This window comes from Salvelinus alpinus, chromosome 17 (assembly GCF_045679555.1).
Source record: "Salvelinus alpinus chromosome 17, SLU_Salpinus.1, whole genome shotgun sequence".
Classification (NCBI taxonomy): Eukaryota; Metazoa; Chordata; class Actinopteri; order Salmoniformes; family Salmonidae; genus Salvelinus; species Salvelinus alpinus.
Window position 1 is genome coordinate 51,534,794 of NC_092102.1, and position 20,228 is coordinate 51,555,021.

The 20,228-nt window shown below is 45.9% G+C and overlaps 1 protein-coding gene across 1 annotated transcript in view; it reads right to left on the reverse strand.

The window, feature by feature from the left end:
* Nucleotides 1-580: 580 nt before the first annotated feature.
* LOC139543150 (uncharacterized) overlaps nucleotides 581-20,228 on the reverse strand; it is a 29,099-nt gene continuing 9,451 nt past the window's right edge. Inside the window, exons 2-3 of the mRNA XM_071349389.1 lie at nucleotides 2,637-3,232; nucleotides 581-1,418 (exon numbers count right to left, since the gene is read on the reverse strand). Of these exons, the coding sequence (XP_071205490.1) occupies nucleotides 992-1,418; nucleotides 2,637-3,232 (1,023 nt within the window). The 3' untranslated portion in view covers nucleotides 581-991. The remainder of the gene's footprint in view (nucleotides 1,419-2,636; nucleotides 3,233-20,228) is intronic.

The following is a 20,228-nucleotide window of genomic DNA, read 5'->3' on the forward strand; positions in this document are numbered from 1 at the left end:
AAACAGATACGGGACCGTTGTTTCAACAGTAACGGATCTCTGTAAAAATCTCCCGTGTTTTTTTCCCCCCTTCTCAGCGCTAAACAGTTGTTGTGGACTCTGGAAGGAGATCAATAACAAAAGCTGTTAGCTGAGTACTGCTGTACTTGGAGGAAAACAGTGGTGATTTACTGTGTGTGTGAACAGTGATTTGTGGCCTGTGCGACAGAACGTTAAACACTGGATATTTTCACTGCTAATTATATTACCGCTACTGAGCTGTATGATTTCGTATTAGAGGACCTGTGTAAAATGTGAGAGCCCTGCTATAAACCGTCATATTTTACACATTAATGCATCACTACGACCAAATCTTGTCACCGTAGAAACGTAGCCACGTCTGATGCTGTTGTGGTACAGAGAAAGATGACTGTGTGACATCTCTTATTTGGCCAAGCTATTCTGCACTTTCCAAACCAAATAATGAAGAACACTTTGAGTGAAGCTATACTGTTACACTGTTTATAAGCATTAGGTTATTCATCTCTCTCTCTCTCTCTCTCTCTCTCTCTCTCTCTCTCTCTCTCTCTCTCTCTCTCTCTCTCTCTCTCTCTCTCTCTCTCTCTCTCTCTTCCTGTCTCTCTCTCTCTCTCTCTCTCTCTCTCTCTCTCTCTCTCTCTCTCTCTCTCTCTCTCTCTCTCTCTCTCTCTCTCTCTCTCTCTCTCTCTCTCTCTCTCTCTCTCTCTCTCTCTCTCTCTCCATCTCTCTCTCTGTCTCTCCATCTCTCTCTCTCTCTCTGTCTCTCCATCTCTCTCTCTCTCTCTCTCTGTGTCTCTCCATCTGTCTCTCTATCTATCTCTCCATCTGTCTCTCTCTCTATCTCTCCATCTCTCTCTCTCCATCTGTCTCTCTCTATCTCTCCATCTGTTTCTCTCTCTATCTCTCCATCTGTCTCTCTCTCTATCTCTCCATCTCTGTCTCTCCGTCTGTCTCCTTCTCCAACTCTCCCTCTCTACTGTGGCAGGTTGTGTAGAATGTGTTTGACCAGCAGCTCGGGGTCATAGGTTATGGGGTCGTAGTTCAGGGCTCGTCTCCTACGGCTGGGGCTCCCACCAGGCTGGGGCTGCAGTTCGTTGTCAATCCTCTTCATCGTCTGAAGCTCCACCATTTGGTCGGGTGGCACTTCCCCCCGCAGACAGGGCCCCTCTGCCACCACCCTTTCCATGTCCCCCAGCAGCCCCACAGAGTGCTCCCGGTTTAAGGAAGGGGAAGGAGGGGAGTCGAGGGAGCGACGGGACCTGTGGAGGACTGGGCTGGAGGGAGCTCTGACCCTTCCACCACCTCCAGACACAGACACCAGGTCTCTCCTTGCCCTGCGGCCTGATGAACCCTGGGGCTTGGTAGGACTGATGTTGGAAAGGACCTTGGCTACCAAGTATCTAGAGCAGGGAGCATGAAGAACACATGAAGAACGTTTTACATTTTACAACGGAAACATTATACCCTGCTAGCTACTGTATATTCACTAACTACACTATGTCGTTTTTAAAATTTCCGCTCCCCTCTCTCTCCTCTTCCTCTCTCTCTCTGCCCCCTCTCTCTCCTCTTCCTCTCTCTCTCTGCCCCCCCCACCCCTCTCTCCACACTCTCTGCCCCCCTCTCTCTCCTCACTCTCTGCCCCCCTCTCTCCTCACTCTCTGCCCCCCTCTCTCTCCTCTCACTCTCTGCCCCCCTCTCTCTCCTCACTCTCTGCCCCCCTCTCTCTCCTCTCACTCTCTGCCCCCCTCTCTCTCCTCTCACTCTCTGCCTCCCTCTCTCCTCACTCTCTGCCCCCCTCTCTCTCCTCACTCTCTGCCCCCCTCTCTCTCCTCTCACTCTCTGCCCCCCTCTCTCCTCACTCTCTGTCCCCCTCTCCTCTCACTCTCTGCCCCCCTCTCTCCTCACTCTCTGCCCCCCCCTCTCTCCTCACTCTCTGCCCCCCTCTCTCCTCACTCTCTGTCCCCATCTCTCTCCTCTCTCTCTCTCTGCCCCCTCTCTCTCCTCACTCTCTGCCCCCATATCTCCCCTCTCTCTCTCCTCTCTCCTCACTCTCTGCCCCCATATCTCTCCTCTCTCTCTCCTCTTCCTCACTCTCTGCCCCCCTCTCTCTCCCCTCTCTCTCTATCACTCCACCCCTCTCTCCTCACTCTCTGCCCCATCTCTCTCCTCTCACTCTCTGCCCCCCTCTCTCTCCTCACTCTCTGCCCCCCTCTCTCTCCTCTCTCTCTCTGCCCCCCCACCCCTCTCTCCTCACTCTCTGCCCCCCTCTCTCTCTCTGCCCCCCCACCCCTCTCTCCTCACTCTCTGCCCCCATCTCTCTCCTCTCACTCTCTGCCCCCCTCTCTCCCCTCTCACTCTCTGCCCCCCCCTCTCTCCCCTCTCTCTCTACCCCTCCACCCCTCTCTCCTCACTCTCTGCCCCCATCTCTCTCCTCTCTCTCTCTGCCCCCCCACCTCTCTCTCCTCACTCTCTGCCCCCATCTCTCTCCTCTCACTCTCTGCCCAGCTCTCTCTCCTCTCTCTCTCTCTGCCCCCTCTCTCTCTGCCCCCCCACCCCTCTCTCCTCACTCTCTGCCCCCATCTCTCTCTCCATTCACTCTCCTTTCTCTCTCTCCTTACCTCAGAGCCTCCTCGTCTCGGTCCTGGCTGCCTGTTTCCAGCCTGCTGTTTGCAAGCCTGTTGATGGTGGCTGGTAGACCTGGTAACCCGGGCTGCTGCTGCAGCCTCTCCTGCCTGTATCTGTTGAGCAGAGCCTGGGTGAGCTGGGGGTCCAGTAGGCCCTGCCATGGAGCTGCAGCCTGGGGCTTTCCCATTCTCATCCCCTGCTCTGTCTCATCGTAGTCTGGGGGATAGGGCACCTGGAAGTCCCCTGGCCCCTGGATCTCCTCACCGCCCTCCTCTCCGGCCCCCTGGACATCGGCTTCACTGAGGAGGCGGAGCAACCCGGCCAAGTATGCTGTTTCTTGCTCCCGCCTCTGGTCGTTCGCCACCAATTGCTGCAGAGCCTGTCCTAAGCCCTGCCCCCTCCACTCCTCCGGTTGATAGAGCAGCTTGTTGTCCCCCCGCCGGGTCAGGACGTCAGCCGACTCGCCCGGATATGCCATCATCCCGGCCTCGTACGGCAGCGAATCGCGGAGGTCTCTGCGGAGACGCTTAACCCCACCTCCTGTGGCGTCCAGACCTCGTCCCTCCACGCCACGGGCAGCAGACAATGACTGAGAGAGTAAGAGAGAGAGAGAGAGAGAGAGAGAGAGAGAGAGAGAGAGAGAGAGAGAGAGAGAGAGAGAGAGAGAGAGAGAGAGAGAGAGAGAGAGAGAGAGAGAGAGAGAGAGAGAGAAAAGGCAAGAAGGGCCTTCTATGCCATCAAAAGGAACATCAAATTCGACAGGATCTGGCTAAAAATACTTGAATCAGTTGTAGAACTCATTGCCCTTTGTGGTTGTGAGGTTTGGTCCTGGAGCTCTGTTCACAAACAGACCCCAACAGAGCCCCATGACAGTCACAAAATTAGACCGAACCGAACCATGAGAAAACAAAAAGATAATTACTTGACACATTGGAAAGAATTAACAAAAAAACTAAGCAAACTTAGAATGCTATTTGGCCCTAAACAGAGAGTACACAGTGGCAGAATGTTTTTTTATTTATTTTATTTATTTCACCTTTATTTAACCAGGTAGGCAAGTTGAGAACAAGTTCTCATTTACAACTGCTACCTGGCCAAGATAAAACAAAGCAGAATACCTGACCACTGTGACTGACCCAAACTTGTGTATGAATGAACAAATGTATTCATTTGTGGATGTCCATCATCCATTTCGTACAATATCTTACGAATTGCACTTTGTACAATATGTTACGAATTTGCAAAACGTATGATATGTTACGAATTCCCAATTTGTTCTGGCTAACGTTAGCTAGGTGGCTAACGCTAACGCTAAAATTTGCTTTTTTCGTTAAATATAATCATATATGTTGACAATAAGACAGTGGCATTGCTCAGTAGCTTTTTTATTTACCCTTTATTTAACCAGGAACGACCCCTGAGGTTAGAAACCCTCTGAGGGGTCAACCTGCGTGTGGGAGAAGAGCTCTTACTTTAATGACAGGCTTTAAACTAGTTTTTCCATCTCTCCTCTCAAACACCCCTCTCCTCCTTTACCCTCATCTCCTCTCCTCCGCCTCAGATCCTCTCTTCCTCCCCTCCTCCCGTCTCCCCTCCTCTACTCTCCTCCCTTCCTATATTCCACCCCTCCTCCTCCTTTACCCTCATCTCCTCTCCTCTCCTCCGCCTCAGATCCTCTCTTCCTCCCCTCCTCCCGTCTTCCCCTCCTCTACTCTCCTCCCCTCCCCTCCCCTCCTCCTCCTTTACCCACCCTCTCCTCTCATCATCTCCTCATCTCCTCCTGTCCTCATCTCCTCCTGTCCTCTCTTCCTCCTCTCCTCCACCCCTCGTTCTCTCCTCTTCTTGCCTGTTCTGTCCCCTCCTCCTCTCCTCCTCTCCTCCACCCCTCCTCTCCTCCTCTCCTCTCTTCCTCCTCTCCTCCACCCCTCGTTCTCTCCTCTTCTTGCCTGTTCTGTCCCCTCCTCCCCTCCTGTATCATCACTCCTCCCACACACATCCTTTCAATTGTAGAGTGAGTCAGAGGAGTGTGGGTCAGTGCTGCTCAACAAACAGTGTGCCCTTATTCACACACACACACACACACACACACACACACACACACACACACACACACACACACACACACACACACACACACACACACACACACACACACACACACACACACACACACACATACACACACACACACACACACACACGCTCGCGCACACACGCACATTCAAAGGGGTTGGGTTGAATGCATTCAGTTGTGCCACGGAATAAGTCTCCCCTTTCTCTTTCCCTAAGTGATGCGGTTGAACACCCGCCCACACAGTGTTTGCACTCCTCTCCGTAGAGATTCTACCCTTCAGAGACGTTCCTCTCCGTAGAGATTCTACCCTTCAGAGACGTTCCTCTCCGTAGAGCTGCTACCCTTCAGAGACGTTCCTCTCCGTAGAGCTTCTACCCTTCAGAGACGTTCCTCTCCGTAGAGATTCTACCCTTCAGAGATGTTCCTCTCCGTAGAGATTCTACCCTTCAGAGACGTTCCTCTCCGTAGAGATTCTACCCTTCAGAGTCGTTCCTCTCCGTAGAGCTTCTACCCTTCAGAGACGTTCCTCTCCGTAGAGATTCTACCCTTCAGAGACGTTCCTCTCCGTAGAGATTCTACCCTTCAGAGACGTTCCTCTCCGTAGAAATTCTACCCTTCAGAGTCGTTCCTCTCCGTAGAGCTTCTAACCTTCAGAGACGTTCCTCTCCGTAGAGATTCTACCCTTCAGAGACGTTCCTCTCCGTAGAGCTGCTACCCTTCAGAGACGTTCCTCTCCGTAGAGATTCTACCCTTCAGAGACGTTCCTCTCCATAGAGATTCTATCCTTCAGAGACGTTCCTCTCCATAGAGATTCTACCCTTCAGAGACGTTCCTCTCCATAGAGATTCTATCCTTCAGAGACGTTCCTCTCCGTAGAGATTCTACCCTTCAGAGACGTTCCTCTCTGTTGAGATTCTACCCTTCAGAGACGTTCCTCTCCGTAGAGATTCTACCCTTCAGAGACGTTCCTCTCTGTAGAGATTCTACCCTTCAGAGATGGTCCTCTCCATAGAGATGCTACCCTTCAGAGACGTTCCTCTCCGTAGAGATTCTACCCTTCAGAGACGTTCCTCTCCGTAGAGCTGCTACCCTTCAGAGACACAAGCTGTCTGTTCTTATAATTTAACATCACAACAACAGATAAACAACCAGTCAACAGAACAGATCTGACTGCAGGGTTTAACATCCGCAATAAACTTCCTGGCTGGATCAGAGTCTAACCCCAGGGGGAGGCTGGATCAGAGTCTAACCCCAGGGGGAGGCTGGATCAGAGTCTCAGAAGTTCCCACCTCCCCAACCTCTATCTATCATCCTCTCCTCTCTTCCTAAGACGTTCCCACCTCCCCAACCTCTATCTATCATCCTCTCCTCTCTTCCTAAGACGTTCCCTACCTCTATCTATCATCCTCTCCTCTCTTCCTAAGAAGTTCCCTACCTCTATCTATCATCCTCTCATCTCTTCCTAAGAAGTTCCCTACCTCTACCTCTCTTCCTAAGACGTTCCCTACCTCTATCTATCATCCTCTCCTCTCTTCCTAAGACGTTCCCCTACCTCTATCTATCATCCTCTCCTCTCTTCCTAAGAAGTTCCCACCTCCCCAACCTCTATCTATCATCCTCTCCTCTCTTCCTAAGACGTTCCCACCTCCCCTACCTCTATCTATCATCCTCTCCTCTCTTCCTAAGACGTTCCCACCTCCCCAACCTCTATCTATCATCCTCTCCTCTCTTCCTAAGACGTTCCCCTACCTCTATCTATCATCCTCTCCTCTCTTCCTAAGAAGTTCCCACCTCCCCAACCTCTATCTATCATCCTCTCCGCTCTTCCTAAGACGTTCCCACCTCCCCAACCTCTATCTATCATCCTCTCCTCTCTTCCTAAGACGTTCCCTACCTCTATCTATCATCCTCTCCTCTCTTCCTAAGACGTTCCCCTACCTCTATCTATCATCCTCTCCGCTCTTCCTAAGGAGAAACTGCCAGCCAGGACTGTTTTAATGACTCAGAATCTGCTGACTACAGCACTTGGGCTCCAGCCAAAACGTTCTCCTGTGATTTATAAAACATTACCTATCATCCTTGCAGCCTTGATCTCGCACAGAATGTTCTTCCGTCAACAAATAATCCCTGTATTTCTTCTCAGGGGTGTTTAAAATGCGTCTACTTCTGTTGGTTGTAAGGCAGGTGGTATGATCTATGTCAGGGATGTCGGACAGACAGGTGGCTACACTAGTATAGATTTTAATTGAATTATTTATCAGTACAGATTTAGTTAGGATGGAGGTGAGTCACCCCTATAAAATGTAAAGCACACTTTTGAGACCTGATGTAAAATGCTGTATGTGTAAATAACATCCATTATGGATTCAACAACCAAAGACCTGTTTTATAGGTTACCTATGACTCCGAGGAGATTTGATTGGCTAGTTAGGTGGTTTAATAATGAATAAAGGTTTGACGTGGTTTGATTGGTTGGCTGGGAGAAGACGTAGTTTGATTGGTTGGCTGGGAGAAGACGTGGTTTGATTGGTTGGCTGGGAGAAGACGTAGTTTGATTGGTTGGCTGGGAGAAGACGTGGTTTGATTGGTTGGCTGGGAGAAGACGTAGTTTGATTGGTTGGCTGGGAGAAGACGTGGTTTGATTGGTTGGCTGGGAGAAGACGTGGTTTGATTGGTTGGCTGGGAGAAGACGTGGTTTGATTGGTTGGCTGGGAGAAGACGTGGTTTGATTGGTTGGCTGGGAGAAGACGTGGTTTGATTGGTTGGCTGGGAGAAGACGTGGTTTGATTGGTTGGCTGGGAGAAGACGTGGTTTGATTGGTTGGCTGGGAGAAGATGTGGTTTGATTGGTTGGCTGGGAGAAGACGTAGTTTGATTGGTTGGCTGGGAGAAGACGTAGTTTGATTGGTTGGCTGGGAGAAGACGTAGTTTGATTGGTTGGCTGGGAGAAGACGTGGTTTGATTGGTTGGCTGGGAGAAGACGTAGTTTGATTGGTTGGCTGGGAGAAGACGTAGTTTGATTGGTTGGCTGGGAGAAGACGTAGTTTGATTGGTTGGCTGGGAGAAGACGTGGTTTGATTGGTTGGCTGGGAGAAGACGTATTTTGATTGGTTGGCTGGGAGAAGACGTAGTTTGATTGGTTGGCTGGGAGAAGACGTAGTTTGATTGGTTGGCTGGGGGAAGACGTAGTTTGATTGGTTGGCTGGGAGAAGACGTAGTTTGATTGGTTGGCTGGGAGAAGACGTAGTTTGATTGGTTGGCTGGGAGAAGACGTAGTTTGATTGGTTGGCTGGGAGAAGACGTAGTTTGATTGGTTGGCTGGGAGAAGACGTAGTTTGATTGGTTGGCTGGGAGAAGACGTAGTTTGATTGGTTGGCTGGGAGAAGACGTAGTTTGATTGGTTGGCTGGGAGAAGACGTAGTTTGATTGGTTGGCTGGGAGAAGACGTAGTTTGATTGGTTGGCTGGGAGAAGACGTAGTTTGATTGCCTAGCTCGGTGGTTAAAGGTCTGACCAGATTGGTGAGGTGTGTTTCATCCAGCCAGGGCCCTGGGGTCTGTATGTACTGAATGAGTCAGATAGTGTTGCCATATATACGACTCACGGCGTTAGTGTTATGACTCACGGCGTTAGTGTTATGACTCACGGCGTTAGTGTTATGACTCACAGAGTTAGTGTTATGACTCACAGAGTTAGTGTTATGACTCACAGAGTTAGTGTTATGACTCACAGAGTTAGTGTTATGACTCACAGAGTTAGTGTTATGACTCACAGAGTTAGTGTTATGACTCACAGCGTTAGTGTTATGACTCACAGAGTTAGTGTTATGACTCACGGAGTTAGTGTTATGACTCACGGCGTTAGTGTTATGACTCACAGAGTTAGTGTTATGACTCACAGAGTTAGTGTTATGACTCACAGAGTTAGTGTTATGACTCACAGAGTTAGTGGTATGACTCACGGCGTTAGTGTTATGACTCACAGAGTTAGTGTTATGACTCACAGAGTTAGTGTTATGACTCACGGCGTTAGTGTTATGACTCACAGAGTTAGTGTTATGACTCACAGAGTTAGTGTTATGACTCACGGAGTTAGTGTTATGACTCACAGCGTTAGTGTTATGACTCACAGCGTTGGTGTTATGACTCACAGCGTTAGTGTTATGACTCACAGCGTTGGTGTTATGACTCACGGCGTTAGTGTTATGACTCACAGTCCTGCTGCATTGTGGGGTCTGAGTCTGTGAGTGTTGATAGCGCTGAAGTGGATAGCGACCAATTCTGTTTTTTTGTGTGTTTTTTAAGGCGAACGGATGAATCTGGTTGAGAGAATGCCAAGAGTGTACAAAGCTGTCTCTAATTTGAAGAATCTCAAATATAAAACATATTTTGATTTGTTTATGTCACGCCCTGACCTTAGAGATCCTTTTTATGTCTCTATTTGGTTTGGTCAGGGTGTGATTTGGGGTGGGTATTCTATGTTCTTTAGTTCTATTAGATCGAGATCGAATTGTACTGCACCGGCTCTGATGCTCGTCGGATGTGGTATCACAGATTACAAAGGGAAACCCAGCCGCAAGCTGTCCAGTGACGTAAGCCTACCAGAAAAGTTGAATGCCTTCTTTGCTCGGCAAAGGCAAACAACACTGAACCATGAGAACACCAGCTGTTCAGGACGACCGTGTGATCTCGCTCTCCGTAGCTGTGAGTAACACCTTTAAAAAGCTTAACATTCACAAGGTCGCCGGGCCAGATGGATTACCAGGATGCATACTTAGAACATGCTTTGATCAGCTGGTAAGTGTCTTCACTGACAATTTCAACCTCTCCCTGAACCCTGTCTGTAATACCTAGGAGTCCATCATAGTCCCTGTGCCCATGAACGCCAAGGTAACCTGTCTAAATGACTATCATTCACATCTGTAGCCATGAAATGCTTTAAAAGGCTGGTCGTGGTTCACATCAACATCGTCCCAAAAAACCCCGGACCCACTCCAATTCGCATACCGCCCCAACTGATCTACAGATGACCTATGTGAGAATGTTGTTCATAGACTACAACTCAGCGTTCAACACCATTGTCCCCTCCAAGCTCATCACTGAGCTCAGGACCCTGGGACTTAACACCTCCCTCTGCATCTGGATCCTGGACTTCCTGACAGGTGGTGAGGGTAGGCAACAACACATCCGCCACGCTAACCCTCAACACGGGGGCCCGTCAGGGGTCCGTGCTCAGTCCCCTCCTGTACTTCCTGTTTACCCATGACCGTGTAGCCGCGCACAACTCCAACAACCCTTCATACTGCAATACTTCTATTTGTTCTGATTGTTGTTCATATTAGCCTGGATCTGTTTGTGGTGTATATCCAACTACTTTTGTTGTTGTGATGCAAAACACAATTAGCAAGATGTTGATATGAGAGCAGAGAAAGTGGGCTGATATGGTCTTTGAGACCAGAACACTTCCCTTCTGATGACCCTTCAGACTGGAACACTTCCCTTCTGACGATCCTTCAGACTGGAACACTTCCCTTCTAATGACCCTTCAGACTGGAACACTTCCCTTCTGACGGTCCTTCAGACTGGAACACTTCCCTTCTAATGACCCTTCAGACTGGAACACTTCCCTTCTGACGGTCCTTCAGACTGGAACACTTCCCTTCTAATGACCCTTCAGACTGGAACACTTCCCTTCTAATGACCCTTCACACTGGAACACTTCCCTTCTGACGGTCCTTCAGACTGGAACACTTCCCTTCTAATGACCCTTCAGACTGGAACACTTCCCTTCTAATGACCCTTCAGACTGGAACACTTCCCTTCTGACGATCCTTCAGACTGGAACACTTCCCTTCTGACGGTCCTTCAGACTGGAACACTTCCCTTCTGATGGTCCTTCAGACTGGAACACTTCCCTTCTGATGGTCCTTCAGACTGGAACACTTCCCTTCTGATGGCCCTTCAAACTGGAACACTTCCCTTCTGATGGTCCTTCAGACTGGAACACTTCCCTTCTGATGGTCCTTCAGACTGGAACACTTCCCCTCTGACGGTCCTTCAGACTGGAACACTTCCCTTCTGATGACCCTTCAGACTGGAACACTTCCCTTCTGACGACCCTTCAGACTGGAACACTTCCCTTCTGACGGTCCTTCTTACTGTAATCGATGTTACGGGGCTAAGGCCCTTCGATAGACTAGCGTCCTATCCAGGGTGTGTGATCACCCTCAAGGCCCTACAAGACTGCACCCTCCTACCTCTCACAGCTCCTCCAGCCCCACTGCCCCGTCCGCTTCCTACGCTCCTCTGACCTCGGGCATCCTGATGGTCCCCAACATCAGGCTTTGCACCATGGGCGACACGGTCTTTGCCTCTGCTACCCCTTGCCTTTTGGAATGCCCTGGCCTTTCATGTCAGAGCTGCCGATAGCATTGCTAGTTTTAAAACCAGGCACGAGACCTACCTGTTTCGAGGGGCTTGTGGAGTGCAGGCCTAAACATTGTACTGACTTGTCTCTAGCCATTGTAGTCCTAATACAGTACATGTCTTATCTGACTCGTCTCTAGTCATTGTAGTCCTAATACAGTACATGTCTTATCTGACTCGTCTCTAGTCAATGTAGTCCTAATACAGTACATGTCTTATCTGACTCGTCTCTAGCCATTGTAGTCCTAACACAGTACATGTCTTATCTGACTCGTCTCTAGTCAATGTAGTCCTAATACAGTACATGTCTTATCTGACTCGTCTCTAGCCATTGTAGTCCTAACACAGTACATGTCTTATCTGACTCGTCTCTAGTCAATGTAGTCCTAATACAGTACATGTCTTATCTGACTCGTCTCTAGCCATTGTAGTCCTAACACAGTACATGTCTTATCTGACTCGTCTCTAGCCATTGTAGTCCTAACACAGTACATGTCTTATCTGACTCGTCTCTAGTCAATGTAGTCCTAATACAGTACATGTCTTATCTGACTCGTCTCTAGTCATTGTAGTCCTAATACAGTACATGTCTTATCTGACTCGTCTCTAGTCATTGTAGTCCTAACACAGTACATGTCTTATCTGAATCGTCTCTAGTCATTGTAGTCCTAATACAGTACATGTCTTATCTGACTCGTCTCTAGTCAATGTAGTCCTAATACAGTACATGTCTTATCTGACTCGTCTCTAGTCATTGTAGTCCTAATACAGTACATGTCTTATCTGACTCGTCTCTAGTCATTGTAGTCCTAATACAGTACATGTCTTATCTGACTCGTCTCTAGTCAATGTAGTCCTAATACAGTACATTTATCTGACTCGTCTCTAGTCATTGTAGTCCTAATACAGTACATGTCTTACCTGACTCGTCTCTAGTCATTGTAGTCCTAACACAGTACATGTCTTATCTGACTCGTCTCTAGTCATTGTAGTCCTAATACAGTACATGTCTTATCTGACTCGTCTCTAGTCATTGTAGTCCTAATACAGTACATGTCTTATCTGACTCGTCTCTAGTCAATGTAGTCCTAATACAGTACATGTCTTATCTGACTCGTCTCTAGTCAATGTAGTCCTAATACAGTACATGTCTTATCTGACTCGTCTCTAGTCAATGTAGTCCTAATACAGTACATGTCTTATCTGACTCGTCTCTAGTCAATGTAGTCCTAATACAGTACATGTCTTATCTGACTCGTCTCTAGTCAATGTAGTCCTAATACAGTACATGTCTTATCTGACTCGTCTCTAGCCATTGTAGTCCTAACACAGTACATGTCTTATCTGACTCGTCTCTAGTCAATGTAGTCCTAATACAGTACATGTCTTATCTGACTCGTCTCTAGCCATTGTAGTCCTAACACAGTACATGTCTTATCTGACTCGTCTCTAGCCATTGTAGTCCTAACACAGTACATGTCTTATCTGACTCGTCTCTAGTCAATGTAGTCCTAATACAGTACATGTCTTATCTGACTCGTCTCTAGTCATTGTAGTCCTAATACAGTACATGTCTTATCTGACTCGTCTCTAGTCATTGTAGTCCTAACACAGTACATGTCTTATCTGACTCGTCTCTAGTCATTGTAGTCCTAATACAGTACATGTCTTATCTGACTCGTCTCTAGTCAATGTAGTCCTAATACAGTACATGTCTTATCTGACTCGTCTCTAGTCATTGTAGTCCTAATACAGTACATGTCTTATCTGACTCGTCTCTAGTCATTGTAGTCCTAATACAGTACATGTCTTATCTGACTCGTCTCTAGTCAATGTAGTCCTAATACAGTACATTTATCTGACTCGTCTCTAGTCATTGTAGTCCTAATACAGTACATGTCTTACCTGACTCGTCTCTAGCCATTGTAGTCCTAACACAGTACATGTCTTATCTGACTCGTCTCTAGTCATTGTAGTCCTAATACAGTACATGTCTTATCTGACTCGTCTCTAGTCATTGTAGTCCTAATACAGTACATGTCTTATCTGACTCGTCTCTAGTCATTGTAGTCCTAATACAGTACATGTCTTATCTGACTCGTCTCTAGTCAATGTAGTCCTAATACAGTACATTTATCTGACTCGTCTCTAGTCATTGTAGTCCTAATACAGTACATGTCTTACCTGACTCGTCTCTAGTCATTGTAGTCCTAACACAGTACATGTCTTATCTGACTCGTCTCTAGTCATTGTAGTCCTAATACAGTACATGTCTTATCTGACTCGTCTCTAGTCAATGTAGTCCTAATACAGTACATGTCTTATCTGACTTCTCTCTAGTCAATGTAGTCCTAATACAGTACATGTCTTATCTGACTCGTCTCTAGTCAATGTAGTCCTAATACAGTACATGTCTTATCTGACTCGTCTCTAGTCAATGTAGTCCTAATACAGTACATGTCTTATCTGACTCGTCTCTAGTCAATGTAGTCCTAATACAGTACATGTCTTATCTGACTCGTCTCTAGTCAATGTAGTCCTAATACAGTACATGTCTTATCTGACTCGTCTCTAGTCATTGTAGTCCTAATACAGTACATGTCTTATCTGACTCGTCTCTAGTCAATGTAGTCCTAATACAGTACATTTATCTGACTCGTCTCTAGTCATTGTAGTCCTAATACAGTACATGTCTTACCTGACTCGTCTCTAGTCATTGTAGTCCTAACACAGTACATGTCTTATCTGACTCGTCTCTAGTCATTGTAGTCCTAATACAGTACATGTCTTATCTGACTCGTCTCTAGTCATTGTAGTCCTAATACAGTACATGTCTTATCTGACTCGTCTCTAGTCATTGTAGTCCTAATACAGTACATGTCTTATCTGACTCGTCTCTAGTCAATGTAGTCCTAATACAGTACATTTATCTGACTCGTCTCTAGTCATTGTAGTCCTAATACAGTACATGTCTTACCTGACTCGTCTCTAGTCATTGTAGTCCTAACACAGTACATGTCTTATCTGACTCGTCTCTAGTCATTGTAGTCCTAATACAGTACATGTCTTATCTGACTCGTCTCTAGTCAATGTAGTCCTAATACAGTACATGTCTTATCTGACTCGTCTCTAGTCAATGTAGTCCTAATACAGTACATGTCTTATCTGACTTCTCTCTAGTCAATGTAGTCCTAATACAGTACATGTCTTATCTGACTCGTCTCTAGTCAATGTAGTCCTAATACAGTACATGTCTTATCTGACTCGTCTCTAGTCAATGTAGTCCTAATACAGTACATGTCTTATCTGACTCGTCTCTAGTCAATGTAGTCCTAATACAGTACATGTCTTATCTGACTCGTCTCTAGTCAATGTAGTCCTAATACAGTACATGTCTTATCTGACTCGTCTCTAGTCAATGTAGTCCTAATACAGTACATGTCTTATCTGACTCGTCTATAGTCAATGTAGTCCTAATACAGTACATGTCTTATCTGACTCGTCTCTAGTCAATGTAGTCCTAATACAGTACATGTCTTATCTGACTCGTCTCTAGTCAATGTAGTCCTAATACAGTACATGTCTTATCTGACTCGTCTCTAGTCAATGTAGTCCTAATACAGTACATGTCTTATCTGACTCGTCTCTAGTCAATGTAGTCCTAATACAGTACATGTCTTATCTGACTTCTCTCTAGTCAATGTAGTCCTAATACAGTACATGTCTTATCTGACTCGTCTCTAGTCAATGTAGTCCTAATACAGTACATGTCTTATCTGACTCGTCTCTAGTCAATGTAGTCCTAATACAGTACATGTCTTATCTGACTCGTCTCTAGTCAATGTAGTCCTAATACAGTACATGTCTTATCTGACTCGTCTCTAGTCAATGTAGTCCTAATACAGTACATGTCTTATCTGACTCGTCTCTAGTCAATGTAGTCCTAATACAGTACATGTCTTATCTGACTCGTCTCTAGTCAATGTAGTCCTAATACAGTACATGTCTTATCTGACTCGTCTCTAGTCAATGTAGTCCTAATACAGTACATGTCTTATCTGACTCGTCTCTAGTCAATGTAGTCCTAATACAGTACATGTCTTATCTGACTCGTCTCTAGTCAATGTAGTCCTAATACAGTACATGTCTTATCTGACTCGTCTCTAGTCAATGTAGTCCTAATACAGTACATGTCTTATCTGACTCGTCTCTAGTCAATGTAGTCCTAATACAGTACATGTCTTATCTGACTCGTCTCTAGTCAATGTAGTCCTAATACAGTACATGTCTTATCTGACTCGTCTCTAGTCAATGTAGTCCTAATACAGTACATGTCTTATCTGACTCGTCTCTAGTCAATGTAGTCCTAATACAGTACATGTCTTATCTGACTCGTCTCTAGTCAATGTAGTCCTAATACAGTACATGTCTTATCTGACTCGTCTCTAGTCAATGTAGTCCTAATACAGTACATGTCTTATCTGACTCGTCTCTAGTCAATGTAGTCCTAATACAGTACATGTCTTATCTGACTCGTCTCTAGTCAATGTAGTCCTAATACAGTACATGTCTTATCTGACTCGTCTCTAGTCAATGTAGTCCTAATACAGTACATGTCTTATCTGACTCGTCTCTAGTCAATGTAGTCCTAATACAGTACATGTCTTATCTGACTCGTCTCTAGTCAATGTAGTCCTAATACAGTACATGTCTTATCTGACTCGTCTCTAGTCAATGTAGTCCTAATACAGTACATGTCTTATCTGACTCGTCTCTAGTCAATGTAGTCCTAATACAGTACATGTCTTATCTGACTCGTCTCTAGTCAATGTAGTCCTAATACAGTACATGTCTTATCTGACTCGTCTCTAGTCAATGTAGTCCTAATACAGTACATGTCTTATCTGACTCGTCTCTAGTCAATGTAGTCCTAATACAGTACATTTATCTGACTCGTCTCTAGTCAATGTAGTCCTAATACAGTACATGTCTTATCTGACTCGTCTCTAGTCAATGTAGTCCTAATACAGTACATTCATCTGACTCGTCTCTAGTCATTGTAGTCCTAATACAGTACATGTCTTATCTGACTCGTCTCTAGTCAATGTAGTCCTAATACAGTACATGTCTTATCTGACTCGTCTCTAGTCAATGTAGTCCTAATACAGTACATTTATCTGACTCGTCTCTAGTCAATGTAGTCCTAATACAGTACATGTCTTATCTGACTCGTCTCTAGCCATTGTAGTCCTAATACAGTACATGTCTTATCTGACTCGTCTCTAGTCAATGTAGTCCTAATACAGTACATGTCTTATCTGACTCGTCTCTAGCCATTGTAGTCCTAATACAGTACATGTCTTATCTGACTCGTCTCTAGTCATTGTAGTCCTAATACAGTACATGTCTTATCTGACTCGTCTCTAGTCATTGTAGTCCTAATACAGTACATGTCTTATCTGACTCGTCTCTAGTCAATGTAGTCCTAATACAGTACATGTCTTATCTGACTCGTCTCTAGTCAATGTAGTCCTTTTGTGTCTTTATGTGCCGTACTATGTGTTTTTAGTAATCTGATGTTGTATTCTTGCGGCACTTTTAAAAAACAATAAATAAAATAAAATAAATATAATAAAATGTATTATTATTATAATAATCCTTATTATTATAACTTCTACATCATGCTGACTCACGCTACAGAAACATTCTGCACTGCTGTTCTGGCTACATCTCATACAGCAATACTTCCCTTCCGATAGCATCTCCTTCATATTACACCCTCCTTCACACTGTCCCTGGCTACTAGCCAATCAATCTCTTGGGCGACTCAAATTCAGGAAAAATATCCCCCACTTGGATATTTTCGCCACATAACATATATTTTTTAAAGACATCTACACATCTTTAAAGACATCTACACATATTTAAAGACATTACACATATTTAAAGACATCTACACATATTTAAAGACATCTACACATCTTTAAAGACACCTACACATCTTTGAATGGAACATGTTAGTCCAAGATGAACATTTTCACTGCTGTGCCAAATGTGTAGAAACTATCATTAATAAAGGCAGACTAGAGAGAGAGAGAGGGACAGAGAGCCAGAGAAAGAGAGAGAGGGACAGAGAGCCAGCGAGAGAGGGACAGAGAGCCAGAGAGAGAGAGAGAAAGACAGAGAGCCAGAGAGAGAGAGAGAGAGACAGAGAGACAGAGTGAGAGAGAGAGGGACAGAGAGCCAGAGAGAGGGACAGAGAGCCAGAGAGAGAGGGACAGAGAGCCAGAGAAAGAGAGAGAGAGAGGGACAGAGAGCCAGAGAGAGAGGGACAGAGAGCCAGAGAGAGAGAGACAGAGAACCAGAGAGAGAGAGAGAGACACAGAGAAACACAGAGAGAGAGGGACAGAGAGCCAGAAAGAGAGGGACAGAGAGCCAGAGAGAGAGAGGGACAGAGAGCCAGAGAGAGAGGGACAGAGAGCCAGAGAGAGAGAGAGAGAGACAGAGAGCCAGAGAGAGAGAGAGAGGGACAGAGAGACAGAGTGAGAGAGAGAGAGAGAGAGAGAGACAGAGAGACAGAGAGACAGAGAGAGAGGGACAGAGAGCCAGAGAGACAGAGGGACAGAGAGCCAGAGAAAGAGAGAGAGAGAGGGACAGAGAGCCAGAGAGAGAGAGACAGAGAACCAGAGAGAGAGAGAGAGAGACACAGAGAGACACAGAGAGAGAGGGACAGAGAGGGACAGAGAGAGAGGGACAGAGAGACACAGAGAGAGGGACAGAGAGCCAGAAAGAGAGGGACAGAGAGCCAGAGAGAGAGAGGGACAGAGAGCCAGAGAGAGAGGGACATAGAGCCAGAGAGAGAGAGACAGAGAGCCAGAGAGAGAGAGAGGGACAGAGAGACAGAGTGAGAGAGACAGAGAACCAGAGAGAGAGAGAGAGAGACACAGAGAGACACAGAGAGAGAGGGACAGAGAGAGAGGGACAGAGAGAGAGGGACAGAGAGACACAGAGAGAGAGGGACAGAGAGCCAGAAAGAGAGGGACAGAGAGCCAGAGAGAGAGAGGGACAGAGAGCCAGAGAGAGAGGGACATAGAGCCAGAGAGAGAGAGACAGAGAGCCAGAGAGAGAGAGAGAGGGACAGAGAGACAGAGTGAGAGAGAGAGAGACAGAGAGCCAGAGAGAGAGGGACAGAGAGACAGAGAGAGAGAGGGACAGAGAGCCAGAGAAAGAGAGAGAGAGAGGGACAGAGAGACAGAGAGAGAGGGACAGAGAGCCAGAGAGAGAGGGACAGAGAGCCAGAGAGAGAGAGAGAGGGACAGAGAGCCAGAGAGAGAGGGACAGAGAGCCAGAGAGAGAGAGAGAGGGACAGAGAGCCAGAAAGAGATATTGCTTTGACTATGTACAGACTCAGTGAGCATAGCCTTGCTATTGAGAAAGGCCGCCGTAGGCAGACCTGGCTCTCAAGAGAAGACAGGCTATGTGCACACTGCCCACAAAATGAGGTGGAAACTGGGCTGCACTTCCTAACCTCCTGCCCAATGTATGACCATATTAGAGAGACATATTTCCCTCAGATTACACAGATCCACAAAGAATTCGAAAACAAATCCAATTTTGATAAACTCCCATATCTACTTGGAGATATTCCACAGTGTGCCATCACAGCAGCAAGATTTATGACCTGTTGCCACAAGAAAATGGCAACCAGTGAAGAACAAACACCATTGTAAATACAACCCATATTTATGCTTATTTATTTTAACTTGTGTGCTTTAACCATTTGTACATTGTTACAACACTGTATATATATAATATAACATTTGTAATGTCTTTATTGTTTTGAAACTTCTGTGATTGTAATGTTTACTGTTAATTTTGTATTGTTTATTTCACTTTTGTATATTATCTACCTCACTTGCTTTGGCAATGTTAACACATGTTTCCCATGCCAATAAAGCCCCTTGAATTGAATTGAATTGAATTGAATTGAATTGAATTGAGAGGAGAGGTCATGAGCAGATGAGCTCCTGCATGTTTCAGCATGTTCTTAAAAAAGATAGATTTAGAGTTAGATAAAATTAGATTTTTTTTTGTCGGGAACATACAGTGAGGGAAAAAAGTATTTGATCCCCTGCTGATTTTGTACGTTTGCCCACTGACAAAGAAATTATCAGTCTATAATTTTAATGGTAGGTTTATTTGAACAGTGAGAGACAGAATAACAACAAAAATTACCAGAAAAATGCATGTCAAAAATGTTATAAATTGATTTGCATTTTAATGAGGGAAATAAGTATTTGACCCCTTCTCAATCAAAAAGATTTCTGGCTCCCAGGTGTCTTTCATACAGGTAACGGACGGAGATTAGGAGCACACTCTTAAAGGGAGTGCTCCTAATCTCAGTTTCTTACCTGTATAAAAGATACCTGTCCACAGAAGCAATCAATCAATCAGATTCCAAACTCTCCACCATGGCCAAGACCAAAGAGCTCTCCAAGGATGTCAGGGACAAGATTGTAGACCTACACAAGGCTGGAATGGGCTACAAGACCATCGCCAAGCAGCTTGGTGAGAAGGTGACAACAGTTTCTGTGATTATTCGCAAATGGAAGAAACACAAAAGAACTGTCAATCTCCCTCAGCCTAGGGCTCCATGCAAGATCTCACCTCGTGGAGTTGCAATGATCATGAGAACGGTGAGGAATCAGCCCAGAACTACACAGGAGGATCTTGTCAATGATCTCAAGGCAGCTGGGACCATAGTCATCAAGAAAACAATTGGTAACACACTATGCCGTGAAGGACTGAAATCCTGCAGCGCCCGCAAGGTCCCCCTGCTCAAGAAAGCACATATACATGCCCGTCTGAAGTTTGCCAATGAACATCTGAATGATTCAGAGGACAACTGGGTGAACGTGTTGTGGTCAGATGAGACCAAAATGGAGTTCTTTGGCATCAACCCAACTTGCCGTGTTTGGAGGAGGAGGAATGCTGCCTATGACCCCAAGAAACCATCCCCACCGTCAAACATGGAGGTGGAAACATTATGCTTTGGGGGTGTTTTTCTGCTAAAGGGACAGGACAACTT